A 26,428-nucleotide genomic window follows, 5' to 3' on the forward strand; every position below is an offset into this window, starting at 1 on the left:
GGGGGGGGTTGAGGTTTGTTGAATCCGTAATTGTCTCACACTTCCGCGTTGGTTTCTTTCACATCAACTAACTATGCTTAAAGACTAAAATAGCATCATGTTGCAAGAAAACACCTGCGTTCGAGGCTGCGGTAATGCCAGTCGCTAAAGCGATTGTTATAGCAATACCGTGTATTACGGGAACACGCCGCCAATGAGCGGCGTAGGTCAACTCCAAAAGAAAATCAACACAATGCATGGACATCAGTGCTTTGGATTTGAGGTAACTTCTCTGCAGTCAACAAACCAGGTCACTTAGGGAGAGGTGAATTGTCTCAGGCGCGCACCCATAAAAGTTCTGAAGGTGACTTAGAAAGAAGCAACGACTGCCATCACACCTGATTAAAAAAAAAAAAAAAAATTCCAATTTTGTTACCCTTCAACCACACTAGACCATACCAGGTATTCAACCAAAGTACTTTCACATAAATCTGATGTTGGATTTGAAAATAAAACTACTGAAATCTTGACCAATAAACCAGTTTGATATAAGAATAGGTAATAAATCCTAAATTAACTAAATATACTCAATGCGTGTACATTTTTCCAAGAAGAGGACTCGCATCCAAGATGAATGCAGTCAGACAAAATGGCGCTTAATAAAATACTGCCTTCAGATATGATTTTCACGAGACAGTTTTTTCTATCATAGGTCATGTTGGTTGAAATCGGTCTTCCGCTCTCCCTTCCATCTAACGGGTCCAAGTCCAAGGCCAGGTGGTCCCAAGGTTGATCCTCATCTGGTTTCACGGTTTATCCAAAGGCTTGGCATCCTGTAATCTTGTGGGTGTGTGTGTGCGCGTGTGTGTATGTGTTCAGATCTCATTGCCATGTCATTAAAATGAGTTTTTCGCGATTGGTTCTAGTGACCCCTGTTCGTGCATGTCTTTCGTTAAATGAATTGCGTCTTTGGATCTATGTGGAAGCTGAACTTTAATCGACTTTGTTGAGTCTTAGGCAGAATATGAAGTGTTAACTGTCGTCACATGTAGACTGACTTATGTGTTACAAATGTGGATTGAAATTCAAGAAGGCTATGGAATTAAACACATCTAAACTAAGTAATATATGAATATAACACGTGAGAATAATATAAAACCAGTAAACAAAATCATGTGTCAATACTGTGCACGGTACTTCTAGTTTCCTTTATATAAATGCTTTTTGTTTAATGTTTAACATCTGCAGAAAATATGAACCTGTTAATGATTGACATTCGGTCACGCAAATGCTTAAATTAATGCCACTATTATAATAAAGTCCTTCAGTCATTACAGAACACTAGACCTCCCTGTGTATAAAGCCAAGACAGTATGCATTCTTCCAATGTGAACTGGTTGTCTGGTCGCAGAAAGGTTTAAACATTTGAAATCCGAAGCACTGATGACCACAGGTATCTAAGAAGAAATTCTTAAGTGGATCAGCAATTTGAAAACATGACAATTTATAAATGTATTTATTAACAAAATAGCCTTCTTAAAAATCAATTCACGCTCTATTAAGCTGCTAAATATTTTATTTGGGACTAGTTTGCATCCAAATCCCATTGGCGTAAAGATCACCGGCCGCGACATATTGTGAGCACTGTGTCCTAGTAATTTGCACTAGCTCCATAGCGGTATAGTTTCCAAAAGAGATTGTTTTATCCGTGATGATATCCAATTTCACTTTATGTCCCAAAAATGATTATTTACAGAACAATGTATGTTTGTTCAGCTATGCCAGCAACATATAGTGATTGGCAGAACTAAATGCTCTTCTACTGGATTCCGCCCGTTGCATTTCATACAACAGAATAGCTTTGTGTTCAATTATCAAACATAATTTTGGTGATGGTGTGCCGTGATTTTTTTTTCCTGGGTAGCATGAGAGTAACAATAGCTGCAATAAAATGAAGGCGATAGTGTGAGCGCCACGGACTAATGCATTGTTCATCTTGATTTTTACTTTTGGAATGTAAAAAATGTCGGTTGCCAAACAGCGTTGTTTGAGATTAACACAAATCACTGCAATTTGAGCAAAGTTATTTATTTCTAAGTAATGTACAGTATGGAAAATACTCCAGTCCATTTCCCAATCTATGTCATTCAAGTAAAAAAACAAAAATAAACAAAAAAAACGGCCTGTAAACACCATTCAAAATTAAACAGGTAATTTACTCATACATGACAAAAAAAAGACAGACAGCACATTTATTAAACTGCACAAAAATGTACAAAAAAATATGGAAACAAGCAAATAAATATATTTCACATCTAAATGGTATTCACTAATAAATGACATTGGACTTGCATGCACGCACATACGTGACCAAATAATTCTGCACAACAGACACGCACATACACAACTGTACACCATAAGACACCACCACCCACAACTTCACATACCGTAGCCTTAATAAACAGTTGTTTAAAAATATAACAGCAGAAGTGAAGACACTACCTCTGAGACTCACCACCACCACATCCCCTACAGTGAGACGATTCACAATTTTAACAGAATACCAAGTCATGACTCCTGAAAGATCCTAATTTATTCCCATTAGTCCTACGTCTTCAATATATAAAACTTAGGTAGCTATTGCTATAGATGTTGCATTCCTCCCAAACGTGTACAACCGACATGAAAATATCTGCCACTTGGAAGGCAAACAATACATCAGGACCATGTACATTACAAGTACATACAGTAGTGCTGATGTTAAGCTGTCATTTAGCATGGTTCAACAAAATTGTCACAGTTGGTAGGTCAGTGAGCATCACCAATTGGTGCAGCATGACAACTTTTACTAACAAGGCTAATGCTAACATATGATCAGTAGGTAACCCTAAAATTAAATTGAGGTAGATGACTTGCTTTTAAAGAGATTGGAAGAGAAAACCAAAAAACATGGTGGTGGCTCTGAGGTTAATTAAAAAAAAAACAGATCAAATACCCCCAAAACTAATAAAGCCACAAATAAACCCAAGTGAGGAATAAGCTAGTTAAGTTCACTCACAATGACTTCATAAAGAGGCTGTTTAAAAGGGAAGCTGCTCACATGGAACTGTGGTCAACTTATCCCAAATGCAGTGCAATTGTTTCCTGAAAGGAGAAGTCAAACCAAAATTTTTCTCCACAAGAGAATGTTCTATCCACGCCCGCGAGTCGAAACACGGCCTTCTGATTAATATCGTGCTTGTGGAAGATGAGTTAAGCAGTAAAATTCACCCATTTTTGTACTTCTCAGGAGGCGGCCATTTTGCCACTTAACAGCCAATCATGGCTCCGCTTCACAGAACAGGTGAGTCCTGATTGGTCGTTACCTGAGCCCTGACCAATTGTGATGTCATTTTCAGTCGACAGAAGTGACAAAATGGCTGCCCTCAGATGGCTGTAATGGGAGGATTTTGTTGCTCAATTCATATTCCACAAACACAATATTATCAGAATGGCAAGTTTAGACTAGTGAGGGCGTATAGAACATAACATTTTTTGAACATGTTTTAGTTGACTTCCCCTTTAAGTTGCACCTCTTTCAAAATAATGCAGAAAAATACCCGTAAAAAGTGTAATCCCTGAGAAGAGGAAGCGAATCACAGAAGCAGATGCACATGCAAAGTGGACAAGACTGAATTTCACATCTCGACCTCGTGGAACGTCTAATGTCACACTAGATGTTTATTACGGGTTTTCTCTGGTAACACGTAGGACGTGACACCTGAATGTGTTCCCTTCATTACAGATTAATCTATTCAATGAAGGAGTTTCTCCAATGGAACTAGGATTTAATAAAAATAAAGACTATCCAAGGCCACTTTGTTTCAGAAGGTTTAGTCAAAAAAACATCACAGTGCAGAATGGAGTCAGGTACAAACCGATAAATGCAGTCCACAGCGGTTTTTTCAACGACACACTTCCCAGTGAAGGACATACTAATAGAGTGTATTTTCTTGAACATTAACAAAACGCAGTGTCTAGGTGGAAATGGATAGGAAGTGGGCGGAAATAATTAATAGTTATTCATCCGTATTCTTTCCTTCTCATTCACAGCTAGTGTGCTTTCACCGAAACATTCACTCATACATTCAAAAAAAGCAACCAAGACAACTGGACCTGTAAATTGTCTTAGTCAAGGAGACAGTCTCACTGTTCTCTCCTCTTCTTTCATTACAGTACCTGAGATTTAATCGTTGGAGTCAGTAGATAACGGCACCATTATAAAAGGCTTGCCCCTCACTGTGCATGTTTCGATTGTTCACAGTGTAAAGGGCAGTCCAGTGGTTTAAGTCAATTTCCTGGAAAATCTCACTATGTTTGTACACAACTGCTCTAACTGCGTCACCTAACAATAATTTTAAAGGAGCGCAATCTAAACACTTTTGTTCATAAAGTCTCAGTGGAATTTAGTAATAGGATTTCTCTTGCAGGACTTTCAAGTCCAACTAAAATTGGAAGCCAGAGTAACAAAAATGAACAAGTTCTGTTTACTGTATGCTGAAAATCTTGCCCTTGCAACCTTTTGTCAGGTGGATCAGCAGGTACACATCTTTCTTTTGGTTTGGTACATCATGCCTGAAAAGGAGGGGTGGGAGGGAGAGTACAAACGTTTGTCAAGCTAAACATATAGTATGAAGTACATGAGTTAATATCACTATAGGATGACTTTGGGGTCATCAGAATCACAGTCATCATGAAAATGTAGCTATCTAATGTAGTGAACAAACATTTTCACACAACTATAGAATTTTATGTTCATTAAAATATTTCCTCCATTTGATACCCATTTGTTTGCATGTACATGATTTTGGCATGGCCTATAAAACTCTGCTAACTACAGAGTAGGTTAACTGCCACTAAATAATTTTTAAATGATTTTATCATCTGCAACAAGTTAATTGATTAAACAAACAAAACATTTACATGTACTATATTGTTTTTCTTAATCATTTTCAACATTTTACACGTCACCCTAAAATTGCTATCTACCCCGTCATTAAAGAATCACTGGCCCTTTATTAAAATGTGTTTCCATTTAAATTACAACCAGCTATGTCTTTAATTCCCACGGAGGCTGAAACGGTGGATAATCGTGGAATCAGGTTTTACACGTTTTTAATTAATATTACTTTATGTAATTTTCACCACGTGTACTATAACATCACTGTTGGCATATACATTTTTATGCTTGCAGTTAATTAAAAACTAATTTCCAACAACTTAGCATCAATTGAATACATTGAATATGAAATTCACCGGAAACTCAAAACGAGCCTTTTGATAATATTTACTCACGTATATAATAATATTATGCAATGGAAGTGTTACTTGGAAACATATTTGAAGTACAATGAACCTCATCACTCAGTCTGATGATCCAATGCATAATATCATGCTTACTTGCTTGGTGCTTGAGTCGCCTGGTGCAGTCATCACCGGTTGCCTGTGAAACACCATACATGACATAACTTGTCAGACTTTCAGGATACTATACCATTTTCAAAGTATTAATGAATCACATTTAAAGCTTGTAGAGTCTAATGAAGTCTTCAAAAAACAAATGAAAACATTTCATGAGAATTTAGTTGCAAACAAGACAAAGGTTATCACGTTGGTTGTTCATCACACTTAAATGTAGAAATGCCTTTTCACTATGAAAAAGGGATTATCTTTTTACCCTGGGTGTAGGAAGTTTTCAGATGCCAAGCCTCTCTGCTGAATCATCACACGTTGAAAATGGCCACCAGAGCGAGGGTACAAGGCCATGCGCATTTGACCAGGTGAGAGAGGCAACTGCTGGGGCCGCTGAAGAGCCTCCATTAGGTGTGGGTGAGGTCTCTGCGCAGCGTATCTTCCAGGATCTGGGTATGGAGGTGTATGATAAAGGGCTCCAGTCCCAACTCTGCTGTGGGATGGTGGAGCACCACCTGGATGCATTGCCGGGTGCACGGGGCGAGTGTCATACATGAAGCCAGGTGGAGCGTGTGCACTGGAGGAGAGTGGCTGGTTGCTATGACGGCGGGTGGCGGCGTTGTGGCTATCAAGGTCCAGGATTTCTTTTGGACTTTCAGGTTGCTCCAAGCTCTCTTTAGCGCAACCGCGCTTTGCTGGGCTATCACTACCACTGTTTCTGATTTCCCATTTCCTCTCTTCTAAGCCTCCAGAGACCAGCCCAGATTCTGGGGACAACAAAGTCACAGTAGTGGATCCCTCACAGCCTGTTGGTGATACGCACCTGTCATTGGCCTGATTGATTCCTTTGGAACTGGATGCGGAGAGGTAGGTAGTAGGCAGGATGGGCTGCTGAGATCGCTGCCAACCTTCTGAAGGATAACCCACTCTATTGTTAGCAAGATTATGGTGCTGTGGTCCAGTGTAATACTGTTCCTGCTGGAATGGCAGTGGCGGGTACGTGTTGATGTGGGCATGGAGATGCTGAGGGCCAGCCATGTGAAATGAATAGGTAGTTCTTTGTTGCTGGTGATAGCTGGAGGGGTCTTGGGTATTGTGGAGTGGGTTGAGGGTCTGGTTGTGATAAGGGTTGTGAGCAGGATGAGAAATGGCCCTGGTCATGCTTGCCTGGCTATACTGTGGATGAGGAGTGTTCTCTAGGTTGTATGGACCCATGTCTCCATTTACCAGGGCTTGGGTATGTGGAGGCATGGCAGTATCGTGAGCAGGTACTGGCCCTTGATCTGCCATCTGGGTTCGACGATGGTTTGGACTGAACTGCTGTTGTTTATAAATATTAGATGAGCCGAATTTCATTGCATGTGGATCTTCGGTGTCTCGTCGGCTTGCAGGCTCGCACGGTGTTTGATCTCCATGCTCTGCTGGGCTTGGCTGGGAGGGTAAGTGTGGAGTAGGGTGGCTGGGGGGCAGAGAGGTAAGAGGGGCTGGATGAGGGGATCCAGGTTGGGCTCTCTGTGAGGCACCATGTGACATGCCAGGCATAGAGCTGCTCTGAGTGCTTTGGGTGACATGTGGAGTTTGTAGTTGTGTCATGTTCAGGCTCATCTGTGGAGAAGTGTTCTGACGGTGGTTAAGAGCTGGCCTGTTTGGAGTTTCTTGGGTTGGATGTTGCTGGTGCTGTTTGTGGAACTCCTGCTCACTAGGCTGCTGTGCATTTTGCATGTATTGCAAGTTGCTTTTGGGTGACGCACATTGTTGAACAAGTTCAGGGCTCTGGATTGGACTGCTCTGTGCAGGCTGAGCAGAAGTAGGTGGATAAGGATTCTTGGTGTTTTTATTGCTAACGTGGAAGTACGAGGACACAGAAATGAAGCCAGTATTTGGAATCTGGCCATCTCCTTTATGCATAAGGCACTCTGCTCCACTCCCTGACACCGTTTGTCCAGACACATTTCCCTGAGGTCTTTGAGGGCTGTGCAATCCCTCTGCAGGCCCACTGTGGTGTTGTGTGGGGTTTGGAATGGATGGGTGCAATTGGTTAACTGAAACTTTGTCATCTGAAGGAGGTTCACTGGAAATGTCTTTTACTGTCGCTTTGTTTTCGGATGTTCCTGTCAACAAAAAATTAAAACATACATAAAAATTAGATGAAAAGCCTCAATTATCACTACACTTGCGTACGGAGAAATCAAAGTAGAAGAGAACGTTTGAAAACAAGTCTAACAATTTATGTTTGTATTGCATTCAAAAACGACTTCTTTTTTACATTGTGCACTAAATTTATAACCTCGGCTTTGATTCATTGATTCAGCAGATTCAAAGCTGACGTGAACTGTGAGTATTGCATGCAATGCAGAATTATAATAGTTAAGCCGGTAAATAGAAATTAAACCTTCTTGGTAACATCTATATTAGAGACAGTTATGTCTTTCAACCTGGACTACATATTTTGTTAATATGGAAATGATACAGTACAACAAGGTGGATGTCGGTTCTATGACTTAAGTGTACAGCAGGATGTTGATTCTGGAATGGCATGGACACCCCCGATTTAATGGATTTTAGTTCAAACCTGGAATATTTAGCCAGTGCCTAAAATGTCAGTTGTTAGCTTTGGCATGTTGTGATCCCTTTAACAATGAGGTCAAATTTGCCAAAAGTAAACGGATAGATGGCTGGTTTGGATAGGAAATATTTAAGTTATGATGCATGTCATATCACATATAGACAGACCTAAAGAAAATGCCATAATCATGTAAAACATTCCACCGCATTTCCAGCCTACTACTTGTAGAATAAAAAATAAATAAAAATTGGCTTTACATGAAAGGCGCTATATATCAAAGTTATTATTATTGTACCTCTTTCAATTATGTACCAAGAAGAATACATAGAGCTTAACTCACTAAAAAAACATTTTAGCAATCATTTCAACCAATTACTATATAGCGGTGCGCCCCCAAAACTTTGTCATCTTCGCATATTACCAATCCTGTTGCAATCCTGTTGGTGACTACATCTTTAAACAGAATGCCGAATGGTGAGACTTTATTCAAAAGGGCTCAATTTTCTGGATTGAAATTTTTTTTAGCGCAGGCTTTGAGAAATTTGTCTCTGTGGACTTTGCGACTGTCAGCTAAGGAATGAGTTGAAGCAAAGCAATGTGCACGATTACGTTCAGCTAATGCCAAATCTCAAATTATTTTTTTTCAAATAGAAAACAAAGTTCAATGCTATATCCTGGCACAGTATAGCCTTATTTTTCCAGTCTATGTACACTGTGTAAAATATTTCTGTAATAAAAACATATGGTATTAATAATGGTAGACGCTAAACATAATTACACTCGATTAAAATGTTGGGTTGCTTCCATTTGATTAAATGACGATGACAGGTAACATGCACTTAAGTTTTTTTGTACTCTAAAAGCAAACACTAAGGCATTCCATTGATCTAATGAGTATTCAATGCAGCTGTTACTGCAAGAAGGAATTGAAATTGAATCGACAAAAGCTGATGACATAAAGCAGGGCCTCGAGGAGGGTGTGACACAAACACTTCACCGTAAAATAAAAATCAGATTGCTGTTGGGTAAGCAAAGGCAGAAAAAAATAAAATAACATGAAGTGGAAAAAAAAACTTGAGTCAGATCTACCTTTGGGCTGAATGTCTGTCTGTGGGGATGACTGGTCGTCTGGCCCATTGTCTCCAGCAGAACGCAGCAGCTGAACCTCAGGCTCTGGGGGAGGCTGTTGAGAGGGACGAGTTGGTATGCTGCCAACCCCTGAGGGAGACTTGGGCTGTTGAAAGTGGCCCATGTCCTGAGGGGGAGGGCCAGCAGGAGGTCTCGAGAAGGCTGACAGCTGCTGTAGAGCTAGCATTTCTGGACTTTCCAACATAGAGGCTAACCGAGTCTTGGTGGAGGAGTCTGTGTGGGTTAAAGGGGGGCGTTGCGGCACGGGCCCAGGAGAGCTTACCGCTGCTGCAGAAATTTGGTATTGTGCATTAGGAGGAGGATGGGGATATCCAGCAGCTTCCGGCCATGGTTTGTGTCCCACTGGAGGTGGTTCTCCTCCATAACTCAAGTTATGCTGGTTGATCACACTAGGGTCTTGCATGTGCATTCCACTAGGTCTCTCAGGATGCTGGTGATTCACACTAGTCCACATGTTGGAAAGTCCCATACCAGGAGACCCCAAGCCTGTGTAATTGTGCTGTTGAGGCCCTGATAACTGGTTCCCCATTGGGTGCATCGTGTGGCTCTCTGGACGGTAGTGGGACGGGTATATGCTGGCTTCAGGAGGAGGTCTAAGTTGAAGGGCCATTGGACGGGGGCCCAGAGATGGGCCATGTGTTGGACCCATATATGGGTGCTGCTGCTGGTGAAGAGCATCAGGGCCCAATGGATACCTATGGCCCATGTGATGCTGAAAGTAAAAGCAAAAAGACAACAGGTATTGAAACAACTAGGTGAAAGTAAAACAAAAAGGGAACAGGTTTTAAAACAACTATAACCGATGTCATTGTTTACTTTCAGCTTTGACCAATTGCTGATGATCATGCGTTGTTGGCATCTCTTTCATCGCTGTACTATAACGTTCTGTGAAACAGTGAAATTCCCGGAATCAAGGTGTCAGTCTTTATACATCTGTACAGGTCCCAAAGTACAGAAATTGTTCAAGGCAGATGAGAATAATGGTTAGCCTTGCTAGCCACTGGTCTTCAGAGTCTTGCCTGTGGTACCTCCGGACAAGCAGCGAGGGATGAGGGCAGTGGCACAAATGGAAACGCTTTTGTCTCCAAAATGTTAATACACAGACAACAACTGAGCGCTTACAACAACTTTATTCATTGTACAAGTCGTTTGCTGCGACACACACCAGATATTTGACCAGAAATTAGACTTCCTCCAGTACAATAAAACCCCAAGTGAAATACAAACAGTCAAAAAGAGAAGTTGTCAGTTTTTTGGCGCCTGCCCATGATATCCTGTCTTAGAAAACGTAACATCAGGGTCATAAAGCGTGTTTATGTATGTTGGTGTGTATTATAGCCAACAACTGCTCTGACAGTTCAAGTTCTTCATTACATTCTAGTCACCAAGATTGAGTTTCGCTTCAAGCTGCTATCCTCGTCCCAAGCCACCGCTGGTCTACCACCAGTGATCAGAATAGCTAAGATAGCAAGGCAAAAAGTATTCACAGCCACAACTATTTGATTTTCATAATGTTGGACCCATACATATGTATCAAGACTACGTTGCCTTGTGGGCCTGACAAAAGTCTGATCACAAAATAATTGAGTGCAGAGACTTAATGCTATGCTATAGATGGAGAGAGTGAGGCGGAGCACCTTCCCACTTCTGACAAACATTATCTCAAATGAGATACAGACCCAGAGGACAGATACACCAAAGAGGTGATAATTTATTTGTGATTTTTTTTTTTTAATTTTCATTTGTGCTTAGAATTGTGTGGCCATGAAAAAAATATAATGGGCACTCAAAATACTATTGTGGGTTAAAGTCACACAAACAACTTTGACATCTGGGTAGGCAAATGCCAATACATTTTTGCTTCAGACCTCAGTGCCTGGTGTCGTTTAGTAGTCTCCCCTCTTCAATAGCCCGCAATGCCAGTATTCTCAGAATATCTCTATCTTATTACCAGTCTAAAAGAGAACGCAATCATATTACTATATCCCTGTCCAGGCTATTGTCTATGGCACCAGCCTCCACCTCCACCATTTCCATAAAAGGAGCTCTTGGTTTACATACCCAACTCTCCACAGGGAATTACAAATTTATAATTGTGTCCACAAAAAAATGTCATATGTAAGTGTTTCAACTTTACGCACCTGCCTTTCCAAAGGTAAGTACTCCAATGAAGTAGCACAAATGCCGTTAATCACTTTTATGCAAGAAATGCTAATATTAAAATGAAAGGTGTATTTGTTTGAAATGTCCCAGATGAAAGTGTTTCAAGAAAATACAGTTTGCTTCTCTGCAGTAAATTTAAGAAATAAAAACTGTTCATATTATAAAGAGGAAGCCGCTTGATTGCTCGTTATCAAGTGAAATATTTGATTTGACACTGTCATTGATTAAAATGACATTGATTATTCAAGTTTGACTCTACTTTCATGACATGAGTTTTGTCGTTTTGGTGTATGTGCTGTATTTTTGTTCACTAGTAATAATTTAAATATACCTTGAATATGAACGGGCCTACACACCTGTTCACCCATAAGCATGATATAAGCATACAAGGCGTACCTGCATATTAAAGTTGTGGGGCAAACGATTCAAGCTGGGGTCTCCATGCCTTGGAATGTGACCTGGGTAGGCAAAACGGGGATCCATGCCCATTCTATGAGCATACATGTGCGGACCATGAGGACGCTGTAACTGGCCAGATGAAAAGGAAATTCAAATCGCAGATTTTTATAAACAGTTGTAATTAAATATTGTTACCAATCAAAATATACCCGTTGTCCTGGGTGGTATATGCCCCTCATGTCTCCATGTCGGTGTTGCTGGCTTGGAGGAAAGCCCCAATGAGGCTGAGTAAATTGTCGAACTGGCTTGCCAACCGGGTCCTCCAACAGCATTTGAGCTTTGCCTCCCGGCGCACTTCGTTTACGCTGGACCTCCTCGGTGGCCTTGATTAAACTTTCAGGTCCCAAATGTTTACTGCTACGATTGCGCTTTTTCTCCTTGCGCTCCTTGTCTTCTTTGTTGATGTAGAATTCTTCATCAGTGTCACCCTCCTCTGATGGCAAGTGTTTTAACTGGGCCCGGTTAAAACAGCGCTCGAGAGACTCTGCCATCACAGTGTATTCTGGAGGGAAGCGGACATCAGCGTGGATGAAAGATTTATAACAAAATAATTTCTTGACCACCGCTCGGACTATCAAACAAAACAAGCACGGAGCCCATACAGCCCAACTGTAACTTTTCATCTCTACAAATAACAGCAGCCAGATCCTCCTGATTAAAGACTGCTCTCAGGCCAGTGCTGATCATTCTAATAGATCAGAGGGCATATGTTGACCCCCGCACCTACCATCCTCTCTGTGATCCAACGTCACCACTCCCACTCACCCCAATCCCCTGGGTAAGTATTCCATAGAATAGATGGCTCTAAAAGGAGGCTTAGGGGCTGGAATGTTTCTCTGGCACCATAGGGCTCAGTTCCTCTTGAGCATTAGAGTACTGCTCAATCATTCCTCATTAATCACTGTCAAGGCTGCCCTGCCCCATAACCCCATTTCAACATTAAGTATGTCCCTTTCTTTTGTGCCGTCAATGGTTGAATGCCTGGTTGTAGGTGTTTGTGTGGGTAAGTGAATAAATATTTTCATTTACCACTATCTTCTCCATTGTACTCAACGCAGTTTTTAAATATGAGCTTCACGTCAGAAATAAACTCCTCCTTTGCAACATACTCTCCATCATTGAGTTTCCTCTCAATAGTGGAGAGGTCCATGGGAGTCTGAGGGGACATGAGAAAACATCTGATTAAAACAAACAAAAAATATATATTTCTGAAGAACTCACAAGCTCTACATTCAAATGATCATTATATTGTGTTTGTACCTGGATTATGTCATGGTAATTGGGGGCATATGAGTCATCCACAGGTTCCAAGAAAGGCCAAGCATCTTTATGAGCCTTCAAGGCCTCCAGCACTAGAAGGGAGAGTAGAGGTCAAATATGACTGCATTCACAGACACTGATCTTTATCAACGTTTCTCAGGAAACATACCTTTGAATAAACCTGTGTAGTCATCTTCCATGTCAAAGCTGAAAGACAACACATTTAGAAATACTCACTTGTTTCTATTCAAATTGCATGCAAATTATCAATTTGTAATTTTATAAAAGCCTCATACAATTCTTTAGCAGTCCGAGTTCTGAGGACTGGTGAAGAAGGTTCTAAATTCAAAAGTTCTGGTGGGAGATCTTTTCCTTCAGACAACAGATAGGCCTTTTCCTCTCGCATCTTCCGTCTCCTGGCCCGCTCTGAGAGACAAGACAGAATGTGAGGGAGAATGAGAGAGACAAAGCGAAAAAGATTGAGAGAGAGAGAGAGAGCGCAAGAGAGTGCGAGAGAGAATGAGTGAAAGAAAGAGTGAGCGACAAAAATGAGACAAAAACTATCAACATAGGGTGAATCAGAGATATGTAATACCAGCAGGACAGACGCGAAAAATATTGATTTCACATGCTGAAAACGAACTGGCATTGCAGTAAGCAGTGGCCCAGACTGGCCCATATGGAAAAGGCACAACAGTGTAGTTGTCTAAGGCACAGTTGATCAATAACATGAAAGGCATGGCAGCCCCTGTCATGTGAATTAAATGTTTGAGGGAGGATTTCACCTGTGTAATCCACCCAAAACAGTCCAAGTCAAGCAGTTAATCTATTATACATTAATTAAGCTGCTCAACTGAAATACAATGAGCAGATCATTAACCCTTGACAGAAAATGGAAAGATGCAGAGTGATCATGATCTGAATTTTGTCTGAATGTTGCAGCATTTTGGCAAATTTTCATGCTAGCAAGACAAACTTAAAATTTGAGTGATGGCGTGGATATGAAAGCATGCCAAGGGTGCCTTGATCTGTTTTGTTACAAACACCACATGGCAGCCTCTGCACCCATTGATGATAAGAGTGATGATGACAGGTTGGTGGTGATGAAAGAATTTGAAATCATTGCTACAAATTTTCTTCAAATGTATGTTTGACATCAAGGTTCATTAAAATGAAGACTCATTCGGTAGAATCCTAAGTAGATAAACTTTGCTCTGTAAATCCTTTTATATAGAAAATGTGTGGTTTCTCCCCTTATGTGTCCCATCATCATACCTTCCACAGCTTTGATCTTCTCCATTTTCTCTCGCTGTCGTTGTTCCTGCTGTAGCCTTTCCTCTTCTCGCCTCTGCTCGGCCAGTAAGACCTGCCTGTCCAGCTCTTCTTCATTTCTCTTCTCAAACTCAGCTGTGGCATTCACATTGTCCTGGATACAAATGAAAGGAACATCAGAGCCTGAAAACATAGTTGCTCTATTTACCAGTAGACAGTATGCATAAAAACAACTGTTTAACAAAAGTATGCTCCATAACAGCTGCAGCAAATAAAGAGAGAAAGAAAAAAAAATAATGAAACATGCCTCCTCCTCTTGGTTCATGTGTTTTTCTGAGAAACGTTGAGAAGCTTGGAATGAAGCGAGATCTTCAAGCTTCTGTTTCTGCTCACGCTCCTGAAACAAGAGTAAAAGTTCAAGACTTCACTTTACCTATTGTAAATAATGCATATAATGCATAATCTATAAGACATTTGGGTTTTAGATCAAAGGATGAGAAAAGTTCATAATTTCAGCTTTTATTTCGTGGTATTTACACCTAAACGTGTTAACTCAGGACAGAACAGCTTTTGTTTGAAGCCAAATGAATATACCACCCCGATGAATTAGAAAAAAATTCCATTCAGATTCACCTTTTTATTCTGAGTAAGGCGTTTGTATATATGGAGCATTTTCATTTCGTTTGGTCATTTGGATCCTTTCTAATCGGAATACATTGCTCAATCTAAACTTGGCTATATAATCAGTTCAATAAGAAAAGCCAAGCTTTGTCTGGGATATGCACGCTCTCGTTCTTGACGTAAATGTGTAGTGACATCGTCATATACGCATAAAATAGCAGCAAACTTCTTTTAAAATACGTGCAACATGTTTTTAATCAAGATGTATATTTAATAAAAATGCTAAAACTGTCACAAATATTGTATCAAATAGAAAAACTACATCTTGATAAATCATGTCATGCTTATGCCCATCTCCGCGTGTCACATAGTTGATCTGCTTATTGTAATGGAGCATCTAAATGGCAGATGACGTTACATGTGAACGGGTGTGGGTGATCAGAGATCTTCATTCTGATGATTTCAATCTGAATGACAAAAGCGTCTCCATTTAAACTTGGCTAATGTTGCTGTCATCCACTCAAGTACTTTATTTCACAGGAAATTCCTAATTGTTATATTGGCTATGCACGATATTTTTGCCCCATACAGAGTGCTGTAGTCTTCATGTTTGCAAATGCAAAGCCAAAAACAAGCACTCCCAAATAGGAATGTAACGATTCACTCAAGCACAGATGCCATTAGATATTTGATTTTCAGTTCCTGATTTCCATCAGAGAGAGAGAGCGTGAGAGCGAGAAAGAGATAAACTAGCAAAACCTACGTATAGTCATCACGGTCTTTCGAGTTTTGGATAACGCAACAGTAAGACGTTTATGGCAGTGAACCAGCCACAAATACGGGAAATTATTTAGGTATTTGCGATGCAATAATAGCTCACCTATCCTCGTTTAGCAAAGGTTTAGTGCGTATGTCAACAACGGAGCTATTTCCATGTTTGTTTAAACAGAATGCCGTCTGAATTACCAATAAGTGAACTTCTGGCTATCGACAACTTAAGCTGTGTTACAAAAGTCATTTTGACGTTAAGAAATGTTCCAGTTTAACCACTCGCATACTGTAGATAGTTCTCTTTTTGACATCAATAAATGTTATTGGGACTTTTTAGCACAGTTTTACATTTTGACTGCGCGGTTGAGAGCGCGGAGGCAGAACTTCCGCCTCTCAGTGCAAAGGCTTTCTGCTTACGCCACACAAGACAATGCTAAAAATGAAATTGTATTTCAGGCTCACATATACACTATGACAGCACAGAATGAGCCCGGAGTGAACGAGTTTGTGTTTTGCTGTAATGATTTATTTCGCTGATCTGACATTGCGAAAATTATAACATTACAGTGGATCACACAAAATGCCAAAAAAATGCCTCAAAATATTTTTGGTGCTGCCTCAGTAAACGGTACACAACCGTCCTCAAAATGTTAGAACCTGCCCTTTGAGCGAGACATGGAAAATCAGCCAATGGATATGATCTGCCATTTTACATGTTCAAAATATATACTAACCCCTTTCAAATACATACAGTGAACAAAAAAAGTGATTAAAACAGACATTGCACCATTTGATTGGCTCGGTTAGTGTACGACCCCAAAATTCCTGATCGTGTAAAGCCAAAATACCAGGAAAGATAAGGTAAACAAACAAGTGATTGAGCCTTCAAGATGGACAGACAGCCACACAGGCAAGCAGACCGTCAGGCCCTGGGGAGTTTGGGGTGAAAGAGCCATGAGTATTGAGAGGTCACAGGCTTTGATTATCCCTCCCCCGGCCACAACATTCCCTGAAATCTCCCTGGGGGTGAGAGCCAAGCTTTACCAGACAAAAAGCCAAACCATGTATTCGATACAAGGGGGGTGTATAGATTCCTACTTCAACATTCAGGCTAAAGCTGGCTTGTCGGATAACCTGTAATATGATTCATAAATTTCAGCATTTAATATTAAAGTGTCCAAAGTCTTTCTCAGTTCTGCACACAAGGATCTACATTAACAGCAGCACAATGTCCGGTGGCCATGAAAGTGGCAGTGTCTGGCCACCCTATGTTGTGGCCCGACCGAAACAGTAAACATTTTACAAATAAATGTATTGGAAAAGAAAAAAAATCAAAAAACAACAAAAAAAAAAACAATGGAGACTTATAATCAGATATGTTCATTATTCAGTATTTTACAAAATATTGCTATTTTCCAAATTTTCTCAGATACAATCCTTTTCTAAAAGACTATTAATGCATGAAAACTATATTTGCGACATATGGTCACATCCAATTTTTGATTTTTTTTTTTAAATTTTCACATTGACGCAATGTCGATAAAGCGGAAATCTCATTCGCATAAAAATAAGAAACTGAAAAAAATGTACATAAGTGTAGTAACTAAGGAAACTCAGCCAAAGGCAAAATTCCAAACAAGTTCCTTGAAACAGTCTATATCGAGATGCGCTGTGCAGCTCTTGTCAGATTTTATAATAGGACAAACCGGTCATTGCTTGGGTTCCTATGAAGTGCATTACAGATATCAAAAACCGTATGTGCAGTTAGGGGAGAGAAAAGGGAAGAGAAATGTAAATAAAACATGTGCTTGGGCGTCAGGGTATCATAGTTTCATTTTTTATTTTATTTTTTTTTATTTAGTCAGCTTTATTTAGTTAGGAAAGCAGGTTTGTTGGATTAGTTTTGCTTTTTTTTTCAAAAATGTTTTTGTTTTTGTGTGCTAGCTTAAAAGTACATCAAGATGTGTTACGTAGTAAAAATTCAAAAAGATTTGAATTTTTTTTTTTTAAACAACCATCCACATTCAATTACAGGTCGTGTGTAACAGTCCACAGACTGCTGTGCATAATGCTGCTTCTTAAGTTCAAAGTCTTAAGGCTAGGATGGTCATCATTTCAGTCCCTTGTTTGCCAATTTGCTAACTTCTAAATTGGATTTTTGTGAAAGATTTTAGAAGTAGTAAAAAAAACTTTTTTTTTTTTTAAAAACCTAATAACTTACTGTCTACAGCGGGCATCCCCAGGTCCGGTCGTCAGGGTCCGCGATCCTGCCTGTTTTCCATGTGTCCCTGCTGCAACACCTAATTCAAATGATCAACTCATCAGCAAAGTCTAAGGAAGGACAACAATGATCCTGATCATTTGAATCATGTGAGATACAGCAGGGAGAGATGGAAAATAGGCAAGACAGCGGCCCTTGAGGAGCGAGTTCCGACACCCCGTAAAATGTTTGTTAGTTTTCAATTTTTCAAAAGTATTTTTGTTTTTCTTTTATTTCGTTAATGAAAATGATTTTTCAAATTTGGTTTGAGTTAGTTCTGTAACTAAAATAACACTGGGGAGAGTACATGACAGAAAAAGGAAGCAGAAAAATAAATGCAGAACAGCAGAAAATCAGAACTGATATATAGTGCAATCAGTGACAAGCCTGCTCTGTTTCATCCCTGCCTCTGATGGCTCAGAGAAGCAATGGATATGCCAGTATTCAGAATAATATAATAAAACGGAATGTAATATGTTTTATCCATTTAAGAAGCACAAGCAAGATGACCTCCAGTGTAACCACTTAGGCAGAGAGGATCCTACAGCAGAACAAAGCTGTCATTCAAGAGGCTTCATCCTGCCTCAAGGTGAGCCCCTGCCTGCTGTCACTCTCCATGAAATGACTGGTGACGGCAGCTCAAGACACATGGAGGGTCAGATTCAAGACGATAAGGACACTGTATTTGACATGTCTGCATGGGTGTAGTTTTTGACCAGCCTATACAATAATTACAAAAACATTTTAGGATGTGCAAGCACAGAGCGAAGGAGTAAACCATACTCTCCTTCAATGTCAGCTGCAAGTGAAAGATCTCTTTGCTACTATAAAATTGCCAAGGTGATGGCCTTCATCTCAAAGCAGATAGCGTTGAGAGGCTGAGTTTCCATGGCAACGGTCAATGGTACTTTTCTATACAGTATCATGGGAAGGGACAGGTGCAAAATAAAGGACTGATGAATATAGCTTTACGAGACGGAATCAATGCAGTCCACTGTCAAATGGTTGTATTAATAATTAGGTGATCATTTATTTGCCGCAGTTGTCAAAAAACATCTGTTAAATCTCTGAGGAAAACGTAATCTGCTATGTAAACCCGACCCGCCTAATGTGTGAACTGAGTTCCAAAATCTCTAAATGTTGTGTGACTTTGATGAGTGGTCTGGTTGACTGACTGGGAGCATTTCCTGCTGACTAGCGGGTTATATAGAGGAAAGCCGGAGTGTGACTGAGGACAGCATGTGGACGTTAAAGGGGGAAGGGTGTGCGTGAAAGAGGACACTACAAAAGGCACACCCCCAGTAGGTACCGGTATACTTTATAGAGTAGCAAACTCTGAGCTTGCCATCATTCCGGGAGGCTTGACAAAGGAAATCCAACCGTAGAACATCGGTGTAAAAAGGTCGTTCAGTGAAGTTGTGAGCGACAGGTAGCGATGGACGATAGATGAGAGTTACACTACAATACGTGAATTGTTTGTGGATGCTTGGGCTAACGTGTCTGAAGAGACGTGAGGGAACCCGACGTGTTAAATGCTTCAATAAAATACGACCAAATTCTGTTTTGCTCCCACTGCCTTTTTAAAAACTAGCGGATGTTTTAGCGTGCATACATGCAACAGTATGGTTTAAACTGGGACAAACGTGACATTCAAATACGCTGTGAGAATTCTCGAAACAAAAACAACAAAAGAACAATGATGGCTTTTATGCTTATTTGATCAATTATTTGACTTGAAAAATAAGCACTTCATGTATTTGCATACATTCAGATATGGTTCAATTGTCATTTTAATGCTATAGAACACAGCCCTTGTTAAACACTTTCATGTGACCTAACGGTATTGATTTTTTTAATATCTGACCTTGTGTTCAATCATGCTGCGTATCTCAGGCAGAAAATTCTGGCTGATGACACGGTAGAGATGGCGGTCTTGAGGAGACAGTTTATCCCTTATGCTTTCTGCCAAGTTAACCCATTGTTCTTCTGTTTCGCACACCAGGGACCAGGTGCCTCGCTTAAAACGACCTACTGGAAGGCAAAAGCACAAAGGCAGGACCACAGATAGGTGTTGGTCAAAGGGACCAAAAACAACAAATGCATTGCGGTTGATGTACTGCATGTATATAGTTCACCTTTAGCAGGAGGTATATCATCCATTCCATTTAGAGTATTCTCTTCACTTTCTGTCTCACTACAAAGACATACAAATATGAAACAGCAAGTACAGAAAGACCAAAAATAAACCAAAACGGTACTAATCAATCATTTAGACAATGCACCTAACACTACTTATCGTCAATAATTTAACCATCTTGTTTTTAGGTCCATATCAAATAACAGTGTACACGGAGCAGAAGTTCATGCTCGGCTATATTTAAAATCTCAAACTAATTGAAAGGGGAAAAAAAATATATATATTGTATGTCAACCAGCCACAACATCATAGTTACTCACCGATTAAAAAAGATATCCAATACAAGAGGTTTATCAAACGTTTTTAATATTTTTAATAATAATAATAATAATAATAATAATATTCCCTTTATTAGTCCCACAATGGGGAAATTCAAGATTCGAACCCAGGCCTCCTGGGGAGACTGGGTCCTGAATGCGGCGCCTTAGACCACTCGGCCATCGACACTGTTAGAATGATATTCACTTAGTATGTTTATTACTATCTAAAAGCTGTCAACGTGGTCGCTGTGGCTCTGCAAATACAACAAATGTATTTCATCTCAAAAGCCCACAGCCAAAAGCAAAAGCACGGCCACCACTGCTCTGTCACTCAACAGAGGGGCCACAAAGAGGGATATGAAACACTCTTGAAGGGAAAGTCACCAATTTTTGGGCTTCTTTGGGAAACATAAATCTTTACCCGGTTGTGAAAAGTCAGTAAATCAAAGTCAAATGGAAACACTGGGCAGCAGAACTGTTCCAAGGGAATTTGCAATTTGATGGGTTGGCAACATCATCCACAAAGCAGACAAGCAGCGGGACTGGGGAAAAAAATCCAGACAGCTCAAGCTTTTCCTGGATATTTTACTTTTTTTTTTTTTTTATAATTTTCCACATAATTGCATTAATTGGAAAAATGGTCAATCCTTTTCCAGGTCATCCAGGATGCATGGGAACCCTGCTGTTTGAGTTAAATATGAAGACAAAACTCGATGCACTGAAGGAGAGCATGGCGGAGTAATACGTAACCACGTTTAAACATTATTGGCAGGTGAATTATACGTCCTACACTGCCGAATAGGTGTGTACCGCACGAGGACCAACTGTACATGTTACAAAAGTCCATCAGCGATGTTTTGTGTGCCCAAACCCGAGAGGCCAGAGTTGAACATCAATTATAATGAGTATTCTGCTCATCTAAAAACAGATAAACATTTTTTTAAGTAATTGTATTCCAAAATTTGATTATTTAAATTTTGTCCCATTCACTGTGACTCAGCTATCGGGTATGGCCTTCTACGAATGAGATCCGACTGCTGCAATATGAGAAAAAACAGTATTCTTAAAAAAAAATTAGCATTATAATAATGTTAAAGACACAATTGGATGGAATACTTTGCAGCTGGTCATAATGTTATGGTTTGTCAGTGTCATTTTTAAGACTTAATTTACATCAGTAACTTAAAATCTAGCAATATTTAGCTTAAGAAGTGTGTATGTAAACAGATGTACAAGTTCTGTTGATTATACAGATACCTTGAAAGAGACAAAAAATAAATAAATTAATAAATAATCACCTTTGCTCTGGGTCGTCATCTCTTTTTTTCTTTGGTGGTCTTCCTCTTTTCTTTTTCTCCAGTAACGTTAACTCAGGATTTTCACTGTAAGGGAGGCAGCATCAACCGAATGCAATATTTAACAGGGATGTTTGTGAACAAATGATGACTTCTGGGTAAGGAAGCAGGAGAATAAGGATAGTTGTTCACCTGATTTTCTCTACTTTTCTCATAAGTAGCTCTTCTTTGTACATACGGGTGCCATAAAAATACCAGTAGAGGGCCCCATTTCCATCTTGCCCAAGGGGTTCTACCCTCAGACTGTCTGCATCAAGACCCTGATGGGAGTAAAGGAAACCATTATTTCACTCAGAGATGGCATTTAGTCCTTTTAGTCCTTTACAGTGGCGGATCATGACGATGATAAAATGCATGTGTGAGACAACATGTTGATAAGGAACATTTTTCTTTTTTTGCCCCCCCACCTGCTCACCACTGCCATGTCAAAAATGCAGATATTTACATTCTTGTCAAGGAGAAACAATGCTACAAGTTTCAACATGGATCATAGGGCTGGTGAAAGTTGTACATTAGGCAAGCCCCCTCTCTGTCCATTTTTAAAACGCGTTTGCACATTTTTATTCTATGGTTTTCGACTCCCATACATGAGACTGCCAGTGTTGTGCTATGCCACTGTTTTGCTATTCTTATGGTATCTATTGTAAATGTGTTTGTGTTTTAATTTGTGTTCGAATTACCTGCTAATTTAAATGACGGCATATGGAAAGCGCTTTGTGAGAGCTCTAGCTGTTGTGAAATGCGCTACATAAATGAAATTGTATTGTATAAGTAGTTATCGGCACACTGTCAACCAACATATCTTTTCTGTCACGAGACAAAAATTGTTGTGTTGAATGGAAGCAAACATGCTTCACCCATCGATACACTAAATATAAGATTCCAGGCTCTTGATAGCATCAAAGTCCACCCAAGTCTAGTCAATTTTTTACAATAAAATAAAAATGTAGAATGTTATGATCGCTAACTTTGGGGAATAAACTGGCTTCATTTGACCAGTTTGATTTTTAATGTTTATCGGAGGAGTCCGCATTTCCCTGTCACCTTTCCCCCCAACCATCTTCAGTTTTTCTACATATTGACTACGAACGGCTGGTTCCAATGTGTCAAAGTAATTGACAGGTGTCATAATAGGCAGAAATGGGCATTCAGGGACGGCTGGTTGTTTAGTAACAGTTGAAATAATTGTGATTTCAATCTCAATCAAAATAATCATGATTATTACTTATTCTATAATCACTTATGATGGCTAAATAACACAGTTTGGTACTGGGTGAAACACTACTACTAAAAAAAAAAAACAGTTTTATCAGCATGAACGTTAAATAGCTTTTATTTGTGGTGTATTCAACTGAATGTTTTTAATTTTTATTATTACCATTTGAAAATTATAAAAATCATTGTAAACCATTTTTATTTACATTTTACACAACATCCCAACTTCATTGGAATTCGAATTTGTAAAATGTTCTGATTCTTTGAGTTGATTCAAACACCTGGTTACATGCAGGTTTAAGATAGTCGAATGACTTTTTTTGTAGTAGGCCACTATTAAAATTTTGACACATTTAATATGCAGACAAAGTGGCACTTTACAGAAATGTAATGCATTAACAGGGGTGAAAATGATATGGAGGACTTTTAAACGACAGCCTGAAATATATTGTGGTGTACCTTCAGTAGGTCGAAGACATCAGCTGCATCCAGACGATAATCGCAGAGACGGTGCAGCAGTTCAACCTGAGTGCGAGGTGGCAAGTTTTCAAAGGGCTCCGCTCGAAGTGGGTTTGGCTTCCCCTCTTCTAGCTCCCACCTGTAGCTGATGATGTCATCCAGATATCTGCTGAATGCCTGGGGACTAAAGTGCTGAATGGTGAGTTTGCAATTTGTGCTCTTTCTCACTCAGTGCTCGCTCTACGTGTGTAACATTGGCCCTGTTTATGGGCCTTTTAAATTTCTACACAGAACAACGCTTAACCAGAAAGATTTTTCAGCCGCCCCACCTTCCCAAAAAAAATCATCAAATATTTGTTTTCCTACTTATTTAAAATGGCATTTATGTTATACATCTGGCTAGGACGTGCCTTAGCCTATGTGACGCCCCGGTAGCAATCTCCTCCATCATTGAAATTGCACATACCCAATTTGCATCATTGACCGAATTTGGGAAAACTGTTCGGTTGATGGAAAAATATTTTTCCTGTGGGAACCAAGTCTTTCTCCAAGTTGGATTTGCAAATGTTACAGCTTAGAGATAGCCGATTAATTGTTACCTTTTAGTTCCAACTCAGAAGTAGAGAACAAGGCCTTGGGGCTGGGGTGAGCGTCTATGCAACGTAGAGAAAGAGGACCAGAAAAAAAAATGTCTTATCTTGAAAGAGCAGTGTGCACTTTTCGCACAGCTGTAGCCCATCCCCCCCAATCCCCCACACACTAACCCCATCTCACTCTTCCTTTCTCTCGCTTGTTCTCGCCAAAAGCCTCCCTCCCCGCTTCCCCCACTCCGGCAGAGCGTTTAACACGTGTGGATGAAAAGGGCAGCTCTGTGAAAGGCCAGTGGTGAGCAGCCACCTCCAGGATGCCAGCGCCTGTCCAGTCCAATAAAGCAGGTTGTCCTACTGTTGCTGGTTGCCTGGGTGGAGAAACTGGCTCATTCTTGTCTCTCTGTTTATCAGTCCGCTGGTACCATTATGCTTCTTGCCAATCTTGAGCAGACAATATTAGATTTAACTGTATAGGAACGATACCCTAATTCCATATTTAAGAATGTATATATGCCATTTCTATAATTCCAATAAGGTTATGATGTAATTTTGCCACAGAAATTACATCAAAATATACAGGGTAAATTCTGACTTTTTAGCAAGCCTGGACTGGACTGGGATCATTTTTTGCCAAAAGCTCAGTTCTTGTGATTTGATTAAAGGCCTGTATGCACCGATCCGACGTCGGCCGACGTGGCCAACTGTCGCGTCAGCCTAGAAGTTGGCATGTAGGAGAGGAAGATGACCGAAGAACACACCGCTAAAGCCGACGGAGACGCCAACTACTCCGGACCTTCTGCGCATGTGTGAGGAGTAGTACCCCTCGAAGCCATCGGTGGCGATAGTCAATGCGTGACCGTTGATGGTGATATTGAATAACGGTGGTCTTCGTGAATGATTAATTTGTCTTCGCGGTCTTCTGTCCAGCCAGCTGTTATGTCCAAAAAGGAGATGTAAAAATGAGCCAAGTTCATTTAGTTCTTGAGAAATAACTTCAATTCTAACAGTTTTTCCGCTTCTGTCACTTCCGGTTCTTGTCCAGTACACTGATTCACAAGCTGACAATCATAGTGATCATTTGTCCCGATAGCCCGACCCAATTATACATGTTGAATCGGACGAACACGCCCCCCAGACACCCCAACAATGCCTCCGACTTTACGATGTTGCTCACTACACCAAACAAGACGTCGTGTACTGACTTTCTGATGACAGACGTACAACTGGTGCTGAGGCCTGAAAGGAAATGTTTTTTTTATTATAGTATCTCAGTAACGTCACAAGTGCTCATGTTTGGCAGGCCTAATAGCCTGCTTTGATATTGTATTGAAGCAAGCAGAACGAATGGCAAATCGTCTTCACAAATGCATTTTAACCATAATAGATCATTCAAAGTAGAAGCACAGTTGCAGAGATATAATACAGCATCACAACAAGGCTACAAAATAAGGTAAAATGAATAAACCAAAGTAGGTCAATTATCATAACACAAAATACTGGATTAGTGTTTGGCTTCCTCGAAACAACTGTACAACTGGATATACTTGAGACCACGTTTGCCGTTACACCAAAAGCCAAAAACCTTTCCTTAATCCAGAGTATAAGAATGAAGCGGCGTGTTAAAAAATCCCTTTCCAGATAACTATCAATTGTATTATATCTTAACTTACGTAATGTCAGTGCGCTGGTAACATCCCTGCAGCAGACAAGCAATAAGATCCCCAAGGAAGTTCAAGTCCTGCTCTGAAAGAGCTTTCTCCAATTCCTTGACACACAGCAAAGACATACAATTAGAAAGTTGATGTAAGATACTAACAACCAGAAAAAAACATAACAAAGCACATATATTAGGGGGCCTGACAATATATTAGGCATTTTCGAAATAATAATCAGCTTGAGTTTTGTTGATTAAACTTATAGTCGATCTTATTTATTTCAATGCAGTTCATTTACATACACATTTCAGAATGCCCTTTATAGTCATTGTACTCAGTATGCAACGATTTTTACATGTACAGATAAAAATATATGCATATATAAATATATCCGCATATCTTCATAAATATAAAAGGTCGACATTGGGAAAATTGTGTCCTTCTTCGTAGTGTTATCGTACCCGTGTGTTTCCATAGCATTTGTGTGTAAACACTCGTTATTTAAATAGAAATGATTTCACTCCCACCGCGTTCATGTTATGTCAGCTATTATAGTTTGATCACAAGCCCACATCATTTTGATATTTGTAGCTATTAACGTAAACTACATTGAGGGACTTGTTTTTGTTTCAGTTTGAAATGTCTGACTGTATTTGAATGTCCCTCGTGTCTCGCCGAACGCTTAGCGTCATTTTATTATGACCCAAGTTGAGTGTATTACAGATGATAACAGAAATATTCAATGA

At 40.0% G+C, this 26,428-nt stretch overlaps 1 protein-coding gene across 5 annotated transcripts in view; it reads right to left on the reverse strand.

Moving 5' to 3' along the window:
* Positions 1–2,051: 2,051 nt before the first annotated feature.
* Positions 2,052–26,428, reverse strand: part of cecr2 (CECR2 histone acetyl-lysine reader) — a 40,129-nt gene continuing 15,752 nt past the window's right edge. The window contains exons 2-19 of one of the 5 annotated variants that reach the window (XM_088299098.1): positions 25,698–25,792; positions 23,438–23,621; positions 21,896–22,023; positions 21,707–21,790; positions 20,087–20,145; positions 19,816–19,979; positions 14,607–14,696; positions 14,303–14,453; positions 13,324–13,453; positions 13,197–13,234; positions 13,028–13,119; positions 12,797–12,923; positions 11,917–12,269; positions 11,705–11,830; positions 9,086–9,857; positions 5,696–7,541; positions 5,419–5,461; positions 2,052–4,593 (exon numbers count right to left, since the gene is read on the reverse strand). In XM_088299098.1, coding sequence (XP_088155224.1) covers positions 4,588–4,593; positions 5,419–5,461; positions 5,696–7,541; positions 9,086–9,857; positions 11,705–11,830; positions 11,917–12,269; positions 12,797–12,923; positions 13,028–13,119; positions 13,197–13,234; positions 13,324–13,453; positions 14,303–14,453; positions 14,607–14,696; positions 19,816–19,979; positions 20,087–20,145; positions 21,707–21,790; positions 21,896–22,023; positions 23,438–23,621; positions 25,698–25,792 — 4,488 coding nt within the window. In that variant the 3' untranslated portion in view covers positions 2,052–4,587. Of the gene's footprint in view, positions 4,594–5,418; positions 5,462–5,695; positions 7,542–9,085; positions 9,858–11,704; positions 11,837–11,916; positions 12,270–12,796; positions 12,924–13,027; positions 13,120–13,196; positions 13,235–13,323; positions 13,454–14,302; positions 14,454–14,606; positions 14,697–19,815; positions 19,983–20,086; positions 20,146–21,706; positions 21,791–21,895; positions 22,024–23,437; positions 23,622–25,697; positions 25,793–26,428 lie in introns of all 5 variants that reach the window. The other 4 variants (XM_088299096.1, XM_088299097.1, XM_088299095.1 and 1 more) reach the window with 4 other exon arrangements.

Source organism: Idiotropiscis lumnitzeri, chromosome 6, assembly GCF_059441095.1.
Source record: "Idiotropiscis lumnitzeri isolate Australia: NSW breed Sydney's pygmy pipehorse chromosome 6, RoL_Ilum_1.0, whole genome shotgun sequence".
In the NCBI taxonomy this organism is placed as follows: domain Eukaryota; kingdom Metazoa; phylum Chordata; class Actinopteri; order Syngnathiformes; family Syngnathidae; genus Idiotropiscis; species Idiotropiscis lumnitzeri.